Source organism: Bos indicus x Bos taurus, chromosome 12 (assembly GCF_003369695.1).
Source record: "Bos indicus x Bos taurus breed Angus x Brahman F1 hybrid chromosome 12, Bos_hybrid_MaternalHap_v2.0, whole genome shotgun sequence".
In the NCBI taxonomy this organism is placed as follows: domain Eukaryota; kingdom Metazoa; phylum Chordata; class Mammalia; order Artiodactyla; family Bovidae; genus Bos; species Bos indicus x Bos taurus.
In genome coordinates, this window is record NC_040087.1 from 23906929 (window position 1) to 23921467 (window position 14539).

The following is a 14539-nucleotide window of genomic DNA, read 5'->3' on the forward strand; positions in this document are numbered from 1 at the left end:
TCCTCATTTTCAAAGTTCTCATAATGATGTTTTAGAAATTGATACCATAGCATTCAGTAGTCATCACCTGGGTATTCTCAGAGAAATTGCCTTGGAAGTATTCTAATATGCCCTTCTGTTAGAATTATCAAGGGATGTCAGTTATTTAATTAAAAATTAACTCATTTTTAATTTTATTTAACTGAGTTTGTGACTACTAGTTATGCCCTTGGTGATCCTTCTTACTGATGAACTTCACTGCCCACTAGGCATTGTTCTCAGCATCGAATGGTGCTTTCTCTCCTGAAAGTGGCATCGATTGTCCTGTCATCTCAGTAATAGTTCTAATTCTAAAGAGAAATTGACAGGCAGGGGAGTAAAGCAAATGGGTGGTTAGGAGAGGCAGTTAGAGTCTTTCCTAGAAACCATCACTCCATGAACTTGGAATTTGGGCATCTGTCTGATCTTGGAAATGGAAGTCAGATTATGATGAAGCCTTATCTTGCAATCCTCATACTAATTTATAGATTTTATCACTGATTTTAGAGACAGCAAAATTATTTTATTCTAAGTGTTTATTCAACTTCTTCTCTTAAAAATAAGTTGAATTTATTGAAAAATATGGTTGTAAAATAAATATAATGATTTGGATTTAACAAGCAATTACTGTACATTTTCCACATACCAGGAGATGAGTTAGGAATTAGAGGTGGGCAGAGGCATAAGAAGGTATGTTTTCCATTCTTGAGGGCATCGATTTTAATGTGAGAGACACAATATGAGAATATCTTACTATAATACATGTTACATGATATATTTAACATGACCATGTAGTTATATCCAAGATGCCATGAGAACAGCATGGGAAGTAATTCACGTTTTCGCTGAGAAAAACAGAAAAAGATTTCAGAGATGCCAAACTCTGGCTTCCTCCCTTCCATGTCAAAATATTCTTTCTCATGTTATTCTTAAAATTGGTAAGAAATTGATTTGATCAGTCCCCGAAAATATATTAATTATTAGTACTATCTTGGCACCCCACTCCAGTACTCTTGCCTGGAAAATCCCATGGATGGAGGAGCCTGGTAGGCTGCAGTCCATGGGGTCGCTAAGAGTTGGACATGACTGAGTGACTTCTCTTTGACTTTTCACTTTCATGCATTGGAGAAGGAAATGGCAACCCACTCCAGTGTTCTTGCCTGGAGAATCCCAGGGACGGGGGAGCCTGGTGGGCTGCCGTCTATGGGGTCACACAGAGTCGGACACGACTGAAGCGACTTAGCAGTAGCAGCAGCAGTACTATCTTATTATGCTTTCTCTCATAGGAGTATTTCAATTGAAGAAGACTTTCTGGGACCCAAAATAAAAGCCATATACAAAAGAAATTTGTCTTTAATATTTTAACTTTAGGCTATAGCAGAAGGAATCTTGGGTTTTAAGATGCCATGGAACTTGCAACAAAATACAGGGCCCTGCTCTAATATTTTAAGAGATCCATCTGTGCAGCCACCAAAATAATGGAGGACCACTCTGAGAATTTGACTTCCAGCTCTCTCTCCCGTCCCCCAGAATCCTCCCACTGTTGACATATTTTTAGGACTACATCACCATCATTTCTTAGATGCAAAGAGGAGCTTAACATTGGCTTGGGCTTTCCTATGAAAGCAGTGATTCAAAAGGTAAATGGCATAAGTTAAAGAACGTTCTTCTCTATACATTCCTGGTCAGAAAAGCTCAGTTCTATTTCTGTCATTCTCTCTAAATTTGAATATTTTGATCCAAGTTGATGCACAGCAAGGTAATTCACAATAAATTGTGACCTCAAATCATTCCCTTTTCCCTAGCCATGTAGTTCCCTAACTTTTGGTAATGGATATACTGTGCTTTGGGAATTTATGACAAGACTACATCCATATTGTGAGTTGTCTCTCTTTTCTCCATTCTCCTCCTGTCCTCAGTCCTGCGTCTTCTCTGCTAAGCTGAGGCTTTGGACAAGCACCAACCTAATCAAACTCAATGCTATACATTTACTCTTTATCTAGACTGCACTTCCAGAAGGAGAAGGACATATCTTGGTTTTCGTACTCTTAGTTGAGTTTTATACATTTAGATATTAGATGGAAATAGATCATATGTATTATTTGTAAAGAAAAGCATAAGATAAATAAAAATTAATAAAGTTATGATATCAATGGAGGAATTAATGGTAAAGAGTCCACCTGCAGTGCAGGAGACCTGGGTTCCATCCCTAGGTCAGGAAGATCCTCTGGAGAAGGAAATGGCAACCCACTCCAGTATGGACAGAAGGAATCCCATGGACAGAGGAGCCTGGCGGGCTACAGTCCATGGGGTCGCAAAGAGTCAGAAGCGACTGAGCACAGCACAAAGCTAAATGAGAAAGTAATTCCAAAAGGGAGTGCTGTGCATTCATTTCAGTTTGGTTAATCCGCCTGATAGTCCATTGTATAGACAGATGAAGATGAGATAGACACATCCATTAACTAAAAGGTGACTTTGAAGGACTGTTGGCAGTCACTTTGTGTAACAAAGGCACAGCTTAGAAGATTGCTTGACATTTCAGAGGGATCTTAGAAATCAATCACCTCAACTATTTCCTTTTAGAAAAAAGAGCTCTTTTACCTTGGGCAGTGTTTTGGGTGACAGAGCCAGGGAAAAAATTGGTCTTAGTGTCCCTGTTCCCACAAGCTTTCCATCACCCTCTCTTGCTTTCCTGGGAGCTCTGATGACCTTCCACAATACCTTCCATGTGTGTCCATCTTTTGATTTCTCTCAACAGCTTTTGCAGATCCCACCACTGCTCGTCTTTTAGATTCCCCTCTCCCAAAGCCCTTGGTTAACAAGCTGGACTATCTTCCACTCTTATTTCTTGGTTCACATTTTTGAATCAGAATTTTGAAGCTGACTGGGTGGTAGAGTTTATACATTCTCAGAGGCATTTTCTCTAAACCATCCCACTTGTGAGTTGCATACTCTTGTAACCAGCAGCCACCTGAATGTCACCCTGTTGCTCCCTCCCTTCAGGCATTAAGCCCCTGCATGCTCTGAGGGTTACTGATTGGCTATGGTCTAAGAGTCCATCATTGGTGATCTTATCTTGTGATTTATGGCCTCTGGGTAATGCTGATATTACAACTAGCCCTGAAAACATATTAACTTTTTTTGTTTTTTTAATCTTTGGACTTCCTTTTATGGGTGACTGGGAGTTCCAGGTAAATTAGCCTTTCATTTGGATTGTTTTATGGGAGAAAGCAGAAATGAAGCAGAAATGCTTCATTGAGCAACACTTTTGGGAAGCAAGCCCAGGAAGGAGAGATGCCTTGTTTCTGGGATATCATGAAAATCCCACCAAGGAGGCAGCCTATTCAAAGTATAATCATAAATTAAGCAACATTTTATAGCTTCTGGCTTTATAGTGTAGGTTTTTCTCTTACCAGTTGAATTTTAACACATTTTATCAGCAAATAACCTTCTCGGTGTTAAAACATGGGTTCTCAAACTTTAGTGTGTCCTAGAATCATCAGAAATTTCCATTTTAACAAGCACTTCCAGCTTGTAACTTTAATTAGAAATTCCTGTTTAAAAAGGCACTGGCATCTAGCTCAGCTTTTTAAACTAAAAGCCATTGTTTGCGTTGGTTGTCCAAGAGGTCTAGATCACTTAATTCAAGCAAAAAGATATTAGAGCAATAAGACTTCTCCAGGGTTTAATTAATATGAAACAATTTTCATGCAATAGACCAGGTTTCCAAATAGAATACTTAAGTTGGCAATGTATTGAACCAAAAAAATACTAGGTCTTTTAACCAAATCATTAAAAAATGATCTTAACCTCTTTAGTTCTGTGTGTTCCACTTTCTCATTTTCTCTGGAGCAGGTAGTGAGGAGAACACGAAACACCATCTCTGTTAGGGTCACTTAGCATCACTCAGCTCTGGAACTGCAGATGGTTTTCTCATGCCTGACCAGTTGCCACAGAAATATATTCAGTTAAGTCACCGCATGGGAATCTGGAGAAGTGACTAGATTAATATACCTATCATTACTAAAGGAAAAAGGCTAATAGCACTTGGCTTTCAAAACTCTTTTTTTTTTTTTAATGAGAATCATTAAAATGTATTTTCTCTTAATCTTCATGACTCTTTGTATGCCTACCAACAAATCCTACAGATATGACCGTGTTCACCCCCGGGTACCTGTGAATTCCTAATTTACTGTGGTAAGATTTGCCGATAAGACATTTTAATTAAATGTTCTTTCCCAAGTGGGAATCTAGAGGGCTGAATTTCTTCTCCATATTTCAAGAGTGAGATCCTGAGTACTTGCTGTGACAAGGCAACCTTCAGCATTTTATAGCGTTTGTTTTTATATGCTTAGAAAGTGTGTTTATGGAGAACAATATGTAGACCCATCAGTAAATGAACCACACTGCCATCTCTACAGAGAGATCATAGCCTGCAGTGACCTCTTGCTTTTTCACTTTTTTTTTTTTTAAATAAGAGTACAGACAGTTGCCGCTCTTTGGGGATTCACTGAGCAAAACAGAGAATAAAAGGCATAATTCATGGGCTTAAAATCAGTGATAGAGCCAAACTAGAGTGGGAATGAGAGAAAACAGTGCTGACAAGGGACTATAGGGAACGAGCTTGGTGAAGTGAGCCTGACATTCCACTGTGTGGACACGGAGAGAAGGAGAGATAGAGTGAGAAAATGTTACCATGAATTCCCTCAAGCCCTTTCTTTCAGAGCTGCAAAACTCTTCTTGCTCTAAAGCAACCTGACACTTCTGTTGAAATCAGAGTTATCTCTGGGTAGCAAAGGTTTTTTCTCACTAGCTGATCCTTTCCTTTATCATTATCTCTGTGATCCAAATACTGCCATTGTCTTGTCCTAACAGATCAGGAGGAACTTGGAAAGGAAGAAGTCTGCCAAGGTGGCAGCCGGTGTATCCTGGGCACTTGCATAGAAAGCCATCCTGCCAAGGAACATTCTCTACACCTTGCCAGACTTTGGGTAGAATTCGCCAAGAAAACTCCCATCTTAAAGGGCACATCTCCCTCCAAAATATTTTTCCTAGACATCCAGTAAAGAAAGGAAGATTCCTGATCCATCATATGGCCCATTTTTCTTATTTCAACATAACAACAAATCAACTTAATTTATTTTAGAAAAAGCTGCCAAATGCAACTCCACAGATTTTTCATTGTTGTTTAGTTGGGTCCAACTCTTTTGCGACCCCATGGACTGTAGCCCACCAGGCTCCTCTGTCCATGAGATTTCCCAGGCAAAGATACTGGAGTGGGTTGCCATTTCCTTCTCCAGGGGATCTTCCCAACCCAGGGATGGAACCCATGTCTCCCCAGTCTCCTGCATTGCAGGCAGATTCTTTACCACTGAAATTTGTCGGTAACATGGTAAACATGAATTCATTCACAGAAAATTTCTTTATTCCTAACAGGTCTACCATGCTGGCATTCTACCTAGTCATTAGTTTTCTTTTATAAACAATAAAGAACTGTTAGTCACTGCCAATCACTTTATCAAAGTTTAACATGACTAGCTTGAAAAAAATTCACTACCTCTTACGCACTTAGGTACTTTTTAAATGAAATGTCCTTTGTTATACTGCTTTTATAAACACAAATGGTCCATTCTATTCTTGGTCACTTCCAGTGATAATAGAGCAAATCCTTTTGCCGTTCAGCTGAACTTTACCCAGCAAAGAGGTTGCAAACATGGTATTGTTGATGGCAGCTCTATTTTATAAACATTTAATGATGTCACCAGTTTCCAAAAATTATTATTATGTTTATGGCAAAGAATGCCTACAGTATGGATTGAAGTCTTTGTGTCTTTGAAAATAAGATATTTGGAACTCCTAACCCCATAATAGTAATGGTCAATAAGTATTGGTGAATTCATTGCATTCATTTTGTTTTCAGTGTTCAGAAGATGGTTGACTGCATCCATTCCTATCTTCCTAGGTTACTGACATTCAATTGGCTGATATAATCTCACAAGACTAAAGACTGTTTTATTTATTTATTTATTTTTTTTTTTTTTTAAAGACTGTTTTATAGTATGACCATCTAGGTATGGAAACAGATTGGTTGGCAAAAACAATTAACTGTAAACTTGGGTTATGATATTGAATAACTCCTGATAGTTATCACAGTAAAATTGTTTATGTTTTTTCTTTCTGCCAGATTATTTTGCTTAAAATTCAAAAAATAATTTTTCCAGAAAAATAAATCTGGAATTATCTTTTAAAGTGTGATCTTTGGTCTTTTTGTATTAAAATTTCAAATTTCATGTATGAGTAAGTTTCTACAGAAGGGAAGACAGTTGTGCTATTTTTAATACTAAAATAAAGTGAAAAGTGAAAGTCACTTGGTGGTGTTTGACTCTTTGCGACCCCATGGACTGTAGCCTACCAGGCTCCTCTATCCATGAAATTCTCCAGGCCAGAATACTGGAGTGGGTAGCCTTTTCCTTCTCCAGGGGATCTTCCCAACCCAGGGATCAAACCCAGGTCTCTCGCATTGCAGGAAGATTATTTACTATCTGAGCCACCAGGGAAGCCCAGGCATCATGATAGTTTTCACTTATTACTCATAATTCTCTGATTCTGTCATCCTTAGTTTTAGTTTTACTATGAGAAAATTTAAAGTTAAATCATGACTTCAAACTGCTTTCTGACTATTTTAATTGGCTTTTTAAAGACTAAACTAGGAAATGTTATAGAGCCCCAAGATAATAAAAATTGAGTCTACTAAATTATGTACTAAATCCAGAGTTTCTATTTACTTAAATCATAGAATATGATCTCCTGTGCAATGTTTACAATGAGAGTGCTAAAGAAGGTAGTGTACAGCCGAATTCACACTCAAAGTTTTTGTGTTCACTTAAAGTCAAGGAGGTCTGGAAGGCATGTTACCTCCCAGAAGTGCTTTTTTCCTCAGATTTCAGCTGATCTGTGTCTCAACAGGAGTCACATACCTCCATCTTGTGGCTCATTCATAAAGTTCCCACATTCTTTTTTTTTTTGAAGATGTTCTAATTTTGTATGAAGTTTCAAATTTCCCAGTCCTATAATTAATACCATAATCATTTGAAAATCTGTTTCCGAAGAGTCATGTAAAATTGAATGGCTTTCCAATCATTAGTGGCCTTTACAAAGTGAAACATTGTCTCATCTGTTTCTGAAAGTCACTAATTGTCATGAAACACAAATCCATTCTAATGGCCAACAAAAGTTCCAACTTCCCCTATTTACCTTAAAGAGAGAAAAAGAGTTTCTTTTAAATTGTCTGATTTTTTTTTTTCTAGTATCATTTTACAGTGATGTATGCACAACTCTTTTCAAAATTCCATTTTGTCAGCCTCTGATTAAGTATTTACTAGGGAACAAGATCAAAAGACTTATTTAAACCCAAGATACGTTATCTCTTTTGCTTTCTCACAATTTATCAAATTCATTTCTTTGTGACAGAAGTATACTTGTTTTAGATTACTTTGGCCAGTTTTCTTCCTTAAGAATCAATGCTGATATTTGACACGCATGAAATTAGGATTATATTAGTTTTTTTTCTAGTATCTTTAGAATACTAGTGAAACCTGCAAATACATACTTTATCATTTATTATTTAACTCAATTTACAATAGACTTTTTTAGTCATTAAACATCTTTCTCTGTTTTGTACTCCATAATCATTGCTCCGTGCTAACCCAAGCTCTGCTCCCAAAACATTCTGATCCCTTCAGAATGATAGCAGGGACTTAAATTTATTTTAAAAAATTAATGAACCCTATCTTTGAGCAGAATCTTTTATTTTGCTAAACTCAACCGTCTAATTCAAACAGCAATTTCCTCTTAATGTATATCTGCTTGAAATTAAGTGTTGGGGAATTCATGGTCTAACAGTGTTTCTGATTACACGTTGTAATGGCTAAATTCTTAATGTGACTATGTTGATATTTATGAAGACCTTCATATTGTTATAACACTACCTTTTCAGTCTATCAGATTTCAATTATTTGACATTTAATTTGTGTTTGATACCTCCAATCTGTGTATCTTAGCATCGTTTCAAATGATTTGGAGTACATACCAACTATGATGACCTAATTCTCCTAATCTTATATTAAAGAACAATCTTGCCATCATTGTTTAATTATTCTATGTATTAAGTACCACAGGAATTATAACCTTGCACTTTGTTGTTTTGGTTCATTCATTCTTTTGATTCGAGTAAGGCTGTCTCTCCAGCTGTTGTGTCCCTTGTCCAGTAAAATTCCCACTTTGTAGAAATGAGGGGAATGATATTCTTGATTAAAAGAACCAGGAATTACTTTACAGAATGGTAAAATATGACTGTAACCGAAAGGCAACTGTTCCCTTCTTTTTCAGAGGCGAGCTGCTGATAATTTGAGAAGACATCACCAATATCAAGTAAGTTATTTTTATATCTTGAAACTTACACTAAAATAAAGCACAATCCCCTCTTTTGAACTGACTCTGGAGAGATCATACTGAAGAGCAATTCTCTCATTTTCTAATGCCTCAGGAAGTTATGCGGAACCTGGTAAAGCGATACGTTGCCGCGATGATTAGAGATGCCAAAACTGAGGAAGGTCTGACAGAGGAGAACTTTAAGGTAACCACTTTCATCTTTGTCACTAAGAGGTGGATTCTACAGAGTGTGGAAGCAGGGCAGCCCATTATAACTCAGAGCTGGAAATGGGGGCCGTGTGTTCTGAGCAAACCTTTCTGCCTTCTTCTTTTTTTTTTTTTAATTCAAGCCCTACTGAATTATTTTTTTTTAAGTGGTAAAATTTCTTTTCAAAATACACTGCATTCAAACAGACTTAATCTGAAAGATCAAGAAGACTTATTTGGACAGAGAAAATCCTAGTGCCTCGTGGCGTTCTGATTGCTGATTTCAGCCATAGGCTTTTTGAAATTTTGATTTGATTTCTAAACCTGAAACGTTTAGTAACCAATGGTCTGAACACAACAAAAGCCTTCTTTGTGTTCTGCACAGCTTTGGTAGAGGAAAATTTAAGGTTTGAGCTTTATTGGAGCTTACAAATGTAGTTTTTCTCCCTGAGTTGTTGTTGTTTTTTAATTATATCAGAGTAAAAAAGGTAGAATACATGAAATACATAGTTCTTATCTCATGGTATAAAATGCCTTTGTTACTCTGCATGGGTTGTTAGGAAGTCTCCAGACAAGAATACTGGAGTGGGGATAGACCCAGGGATAGAACCTGGGTCTCCTGCATTGCAGGCAAATTCTTTACTGTCTGAGCCACCAGGGATTTTGGACAACTGACTAAAAGTCAATAAGATCTTATAGGCAAAAACAAAAACATATAAAAACCCTATAGGAGACCACTGACAAAGAAAAACAGCAGGCTTGACAGGGAATAAATATAAGCAGCCAATTAGGTAAGAAGAGAGATAAATTGCAAAACAAAGCACAGGTTAAAAGTTGACTAGGATCCAAAATGTTCTTTGTAGCCACAACATCCAAATTTTGGAGTTAAATGATTCCTGACACTTAGGGTGATGGGTTGGAGGCAGGAGGCCACCCCAAAGCCCACCAGCAGGTTAGGACTGAGAATTCAGTTGTCCAAAAAGATGAAGGGATGCATCTAGGAAATGCTGTCTATTCACCAATTCCAAGGATTTAGTGGCTGACCCAGATGTTAAGAGAAAATCAACTCCAGGGTAATAAATGATTGAAAATAACTGCCAACTCTTGGAAGGGTAGACTCCACTTTAATTATTTAGTTTTAGATATTCCTGTGGACACCAAAATGTTCCAATATTAAAAATCTCGAAAAAACAAAAAACAAACCCCTACATCCCTGAGAGGATGTGAGATGACTTGAAAGCAGATGCATATTTTGGAGAGAAAGTATTTGAAACTGTAGTCCCAAAGAAACCCAACATCCCCCCACTACAGAGTGATGGGAAAGAAAACTCTTATGGTTTCTTTTACATTAACCTTAGGAAGTCTCCTTTCTACAGAACTGTGATAGGAAAATTGCTAAATCTACTGCTAAATCACTTCAGTCATGTCCGACTCTGTGCGACCCCATAGACGGCAGCCCACCAGGCTCCGCCGTCACTGGGATTCTCCAGGCAAGAACACTGGAGTGGGTTGCCATTTCCTTCTCCAATGCATGAAGTGAAAAGTGAAGTCACTCAGTCGTGTCCGACTCTTCGCGACCCCATGGACTGCAGCCTACCAAGCTCCTCTGTCCATGGGATTTTCCAGGCAAGAGTACTGGAGTGGGGTGCCATCGCCTTCTCCGATAGGAAAATTAGGAGACATCAAATAGATGCAAGTGCATTGGAGAGCATTGACCATCCTGAATGGAACCACAGCGGAGTGGACTCCTAGCTCTCAGAAACAAGTGAAGACGTGTCAGATCCATATATGAAATGAGCAAATAATAGCTTCCTAACATTTATTTGTTTAGGTCACAAACTAATTTCATCATTTTCCTTTTCACTTAGGAACTCAAGCAAGACATTTCTAGCTTCCGCTTTGAAGTCCTGGGGTTATTAAGAGGAAGCAAACTCTCCACGGTCCAGCCTGCCCAGGGCACCAAGGAGTCTTCTAACTCCGCAGACTCGGATGAAAAGAGTGATAACGAGGGTAGCAGCAAGGACAAGAAAAAGAACTTCAGCCTCTTCGACCTGACCACCCTCATTCACCCGCGGTCGGCGGCAATTGCCGCTGAAAGACACACCATCAGCAACGGCTCCGCCCTCGTGGTGCAGGAGCCCCCGAGGGAGAAGCAGAGAAAAGTGAATTTTGTGACCGATATCAGACACTTTGGGTTGTTTCACAGACGATCGAAACAACACGCCGCCGCCGAGCAAAACGCAAACCAGATCTTCTCCGTTTCAGAAGGGGTGGCCCGCCAACAAGCTGAAGGACCCCTGGAGAGGAGCATCCAGCTGGAGTCCCGAACTCTAGCTTCACGGGGTGACTTGAACATTCCGGGGCTCAGCGAACAGTGTATATTGGTAGATCATCGAGAAAGAAATACAGACTCCCTTGGTGTACAGGTGAGCAAGAGAGTGTGTTCATTCAAGTCAGAGAAGGTGGTGGTGGAGGACACGGTTCCCATCATACCAAAGGAGAAGAAACACGCGAAAGAGGAGGACTCGAGTGCAGACTATGATGCAAACCTCACAGACACCATCACCCACGAAGACTATGTGACCACAAGGTTGTGATACTTGACCCAAGAAAGCGTTTCTCATCTGTAACACACATTTTCCGTAGTGAGCTGGGTGGTGGGGGGAGATGTTTATCAGCGAATTAGCCAATGCTAACTTACACTTTACAGCATTTATCAACTGGGGCATATTAACTGTGTCATGTTTAAATAAGGCAAAGGCTATCCCAAACCCTTGTTTTGTTACCCGCTTTTGCTTTCACAATTTGTTTTACAATTTTTTTGTTGTTGGTGTTAATAAATAAATGCACCTTGTATTCTTGTACTGTTGCGATAACCCACAGGAAATTTTTAGCTCTTTTTCAATTTAAACAAAACTAACTTACTACATGTGGTAGTTGACTCCTATAATAGGATATTTTTATATGCAAAAAAAATGTAGCTGAAATAGTAGAGCTTTTCATAATTTTTCAGGGTCTCTAGAGATGGTTACTCATTAAGGACTTTTCACTGAGCCAGAAAGTTTGGCTTTAAAACACAAATATTATCCAATTATTTCTTAAGAATATGTAAATATCATGCATAATTTAAGCAAACAAGTCTCCTTCTCATGGAATCAAGATCAAGCTCTTAAAATGAAAGTCAGGTATACGTTCTAGAGTTTTAGGGTGTCCAGTTTTTGCTCTTAGTAATTAAAAAAAATGTTTGTCCTTAATACATGTCGATGATTTTTAATGTTTTGTCAGAAAATAATTTTTAAGTTTGTTTTTAATGATCTTTTTCAGACTCACCTGCAAATTATATAAGTATGAGGCTTTGTGAATAAAGAGAATTTCAAAAATGTGGCAAAAGATCTCAGTGCTAGAAAAGAATAACAATAAAGTACAACACCTTAAACAAAGCAAGATGATTGCAGGTTCATAACATCCAGGTGAAAATGAATTCGTTCTAATAATCTAAACCTAAGCAAAGTTACACCCTGTTTTTAACCAGTGCAACATTGCTATAATTCAAAAGAGGTACAAAAACCACACTGCCTCTTGGAACACTAACAAAGACCAAGCAAAATGATGTGCACACACAGGGTTTACTGTGGCCACTTCTGAGATGCTGAAGTTTGGGAGCGAATGAGCTGGATAAACTCCATAAATGTGTGTCCCTTTTGTAAAGCAAAAGGAAGGTACAAATTTAAAGATGAAATGGATTTGACTCTTTGACAATTACATGATGGAAGCTAGTAGATTTTTTAAAAAATGGATTTCTTAGGGGATGTCAGAATTCAACCTGGAATATTAGATTTTAGTTTATAGGAAAGCAAGAGGCCCTGAAATGCTGAACATTCCGAAATCTGGATTTTGTTGAGGGATTGGATTGAGGAATGGGTCAGGGAGCTTTAGAGTAACACAGTAAGCCTAATGAATGTTCTGAGTACTTCAACAACACCTTCAGCTCAAGTAGGTTAGAACTCAGAATAAGCCCTGGGAGATAGTGGAATACTTGAATGTTCTAAATCAGACATAGAGTAGTAGGGGAATCATAGTACTAGTCTCTGTACTTGTGATATTTTTCAGTGATTCCTTTTTTGCTGTCTCTGTTGTGTGTGTTTTCCCCTCGACCGTTAAGATCATATATGTATATATCACCATGATACATTCTTCACCGGAAATTTAAGTTCAAATTTCCTCTGTTCCTTCTGGTAACACCACCAACAATAAAAGCAACCAAAAATTTTTTTCCCCGTAGCTTATTTATATCAGAGGTTAGGGTGCTGATGTTTTATAGGTGAACATGGTGATAACAGAGGACCTTTAGAGCACATAACACCTTGCTTTTCAGTGTTCCAAAAATGATGGTTTCTAACAACTCCCAGATGTCACTGACAGAGGTATTTATGGGTTTAAACAAAATACTGGATATTGCTTGTACTGGCTATCCTAGAATTGGAGATTATTCTAAATATGTAGCAATATTGCTGCTGCTGCTGCTAAGTCGCTTCAGTTGTGTCCGACTCTGTGCGACCCCATAGATGGCAGCCCACCAGGCTCCCCCATCCCCGGGATTCTCCAGGCAAGAACACCGGAATGGGCCGCCCTTTCCTCCTCCAATGCATGAAAGTGAAAAGTGAAAGCGAAGTCGCTCAGTCGTGTCCGACTCCTAGGGACTCCAGGGATGGCAGCCCACCAGGCTCCTCCGTCCATGGGATTCTCCAGGCAAGAGTACCGGAGTGGGCTGCCTCTGCCTTCTCCAATGTTAGGTGGCATTAATAAGGAGGAACAGTAGGGAAAGAATAAGAAATGATCAAAGAAAAGTAGGATTGCAAAATAAAGGGATGATATATTTTTGAGATTTTTTTTAAGTGAGTAATTTGAGGTTTATTTTGATTTCTATTCATATTTCTATCAACAAATTTCTAAACACCAGAGAGAGGTTTGACATCACACTTTAATTTGTGTAAAACAATGTTTCTTGTATTTCATGCCCTCTGGATCTTCTTATTGCTCACCTATATTTATGTACTTATTTATTGGCAGGGCTGGGTGAAAGAGGATCTAGAAAATTCAATAGAACTTTAATAGAAGTAGGTTCAATTCATAAGACTTCACCTACCATAGATATGTTTGTAAAAAACCCCTTACAAGAAAGAATGCTATAAAGATGTACCTCACTGTTTGTGATAGATGTATTCTCGAAAATATCTGTGTAAATAAATCTATATTAACTTTGGTAGGGAACTGACTGTGGAACAAAAAAGATAACGGTGGTGAATTATTTTGTAAAATGATGAATTATTTTTCAAAGTGATAATCCTCCCCAAAATGTAACTGTTTCATAAGTTGGATATTTGTATATCAAAATTTCTTAAATTAGATATTTTATTTATGGGCTGGCAATTAAAATACTGCAAAAGCATACTCATTTTCTTGCCTTGACCTGGACAGCAACCCGACACACTTCAAACAATGAAATTTCTTGGGTAACTGTGGGAGAGCAAAGAAAAATTTGATGAAGAGTTAAGGTTGGTAAACTTATCATATTATTCTGAAATAAGCAGTCAAATTTTCAGTTGATGTGTAAGGAATATAGATAACCTAAAATATAGGTAACCTAAAAACACACTCTTCTACTATTCAATAATCCTTAATAATTCTGTAAATTAATAGAGTGATTGTGCAGTCTCATGACTATTGAAGACCAGACATCAAGCACTGAAATCTGTTCATTCTAAGTTATTTATGCATTGTGTCTGCAGCAGAATCTTCTACATTTTAGACACCTGCCAGTTTTAACAGTTAAGGTAGCAACCACAAAACAACCTAGCGAAAACTACCCATGTATCTTTATAAA

General features: G+C 38.1%; 1 protein-coding gene across 6 annotated transcripts in view; it reads left to right on the forward strand.

Annotated features, from left to right (window-relative positions):
• The window catches only part of TRPC4 (transient receptor potential cation channel subfamily C member 4), a 206198-nt gene extending 193274 nt beyond the window's left edge, over positions 1 to 12924 (forward strand). For 3 of the 6 annotated variants that reach the window (XM_027557367.1, XM_027557366.1, XM_027557365.1), the window contains exons 6-8: positions 8407 to 8448; positions 8564 to 8653; positions 10524 to 11252. In XM_027557367.1, coding sequence (XP_027413168.1) covers positions 8407 to 8448; positions 8564 to 8653; positions 10524 to 11252 — 861 coding nt within the window. Of the gene's footprint in view, positions 1 to 8406; positions 8449 to 8563; positions 8654 to 10523 lie in introns of all 6 variants that reach the window. The other 3 variants (XM_027557363.1, XM_027557364.1, XM_027557362.1) reach the window with 2 other exon arrangements.
• Positions 12925 to 14539: the final 1615 nt, after the last annotated feature.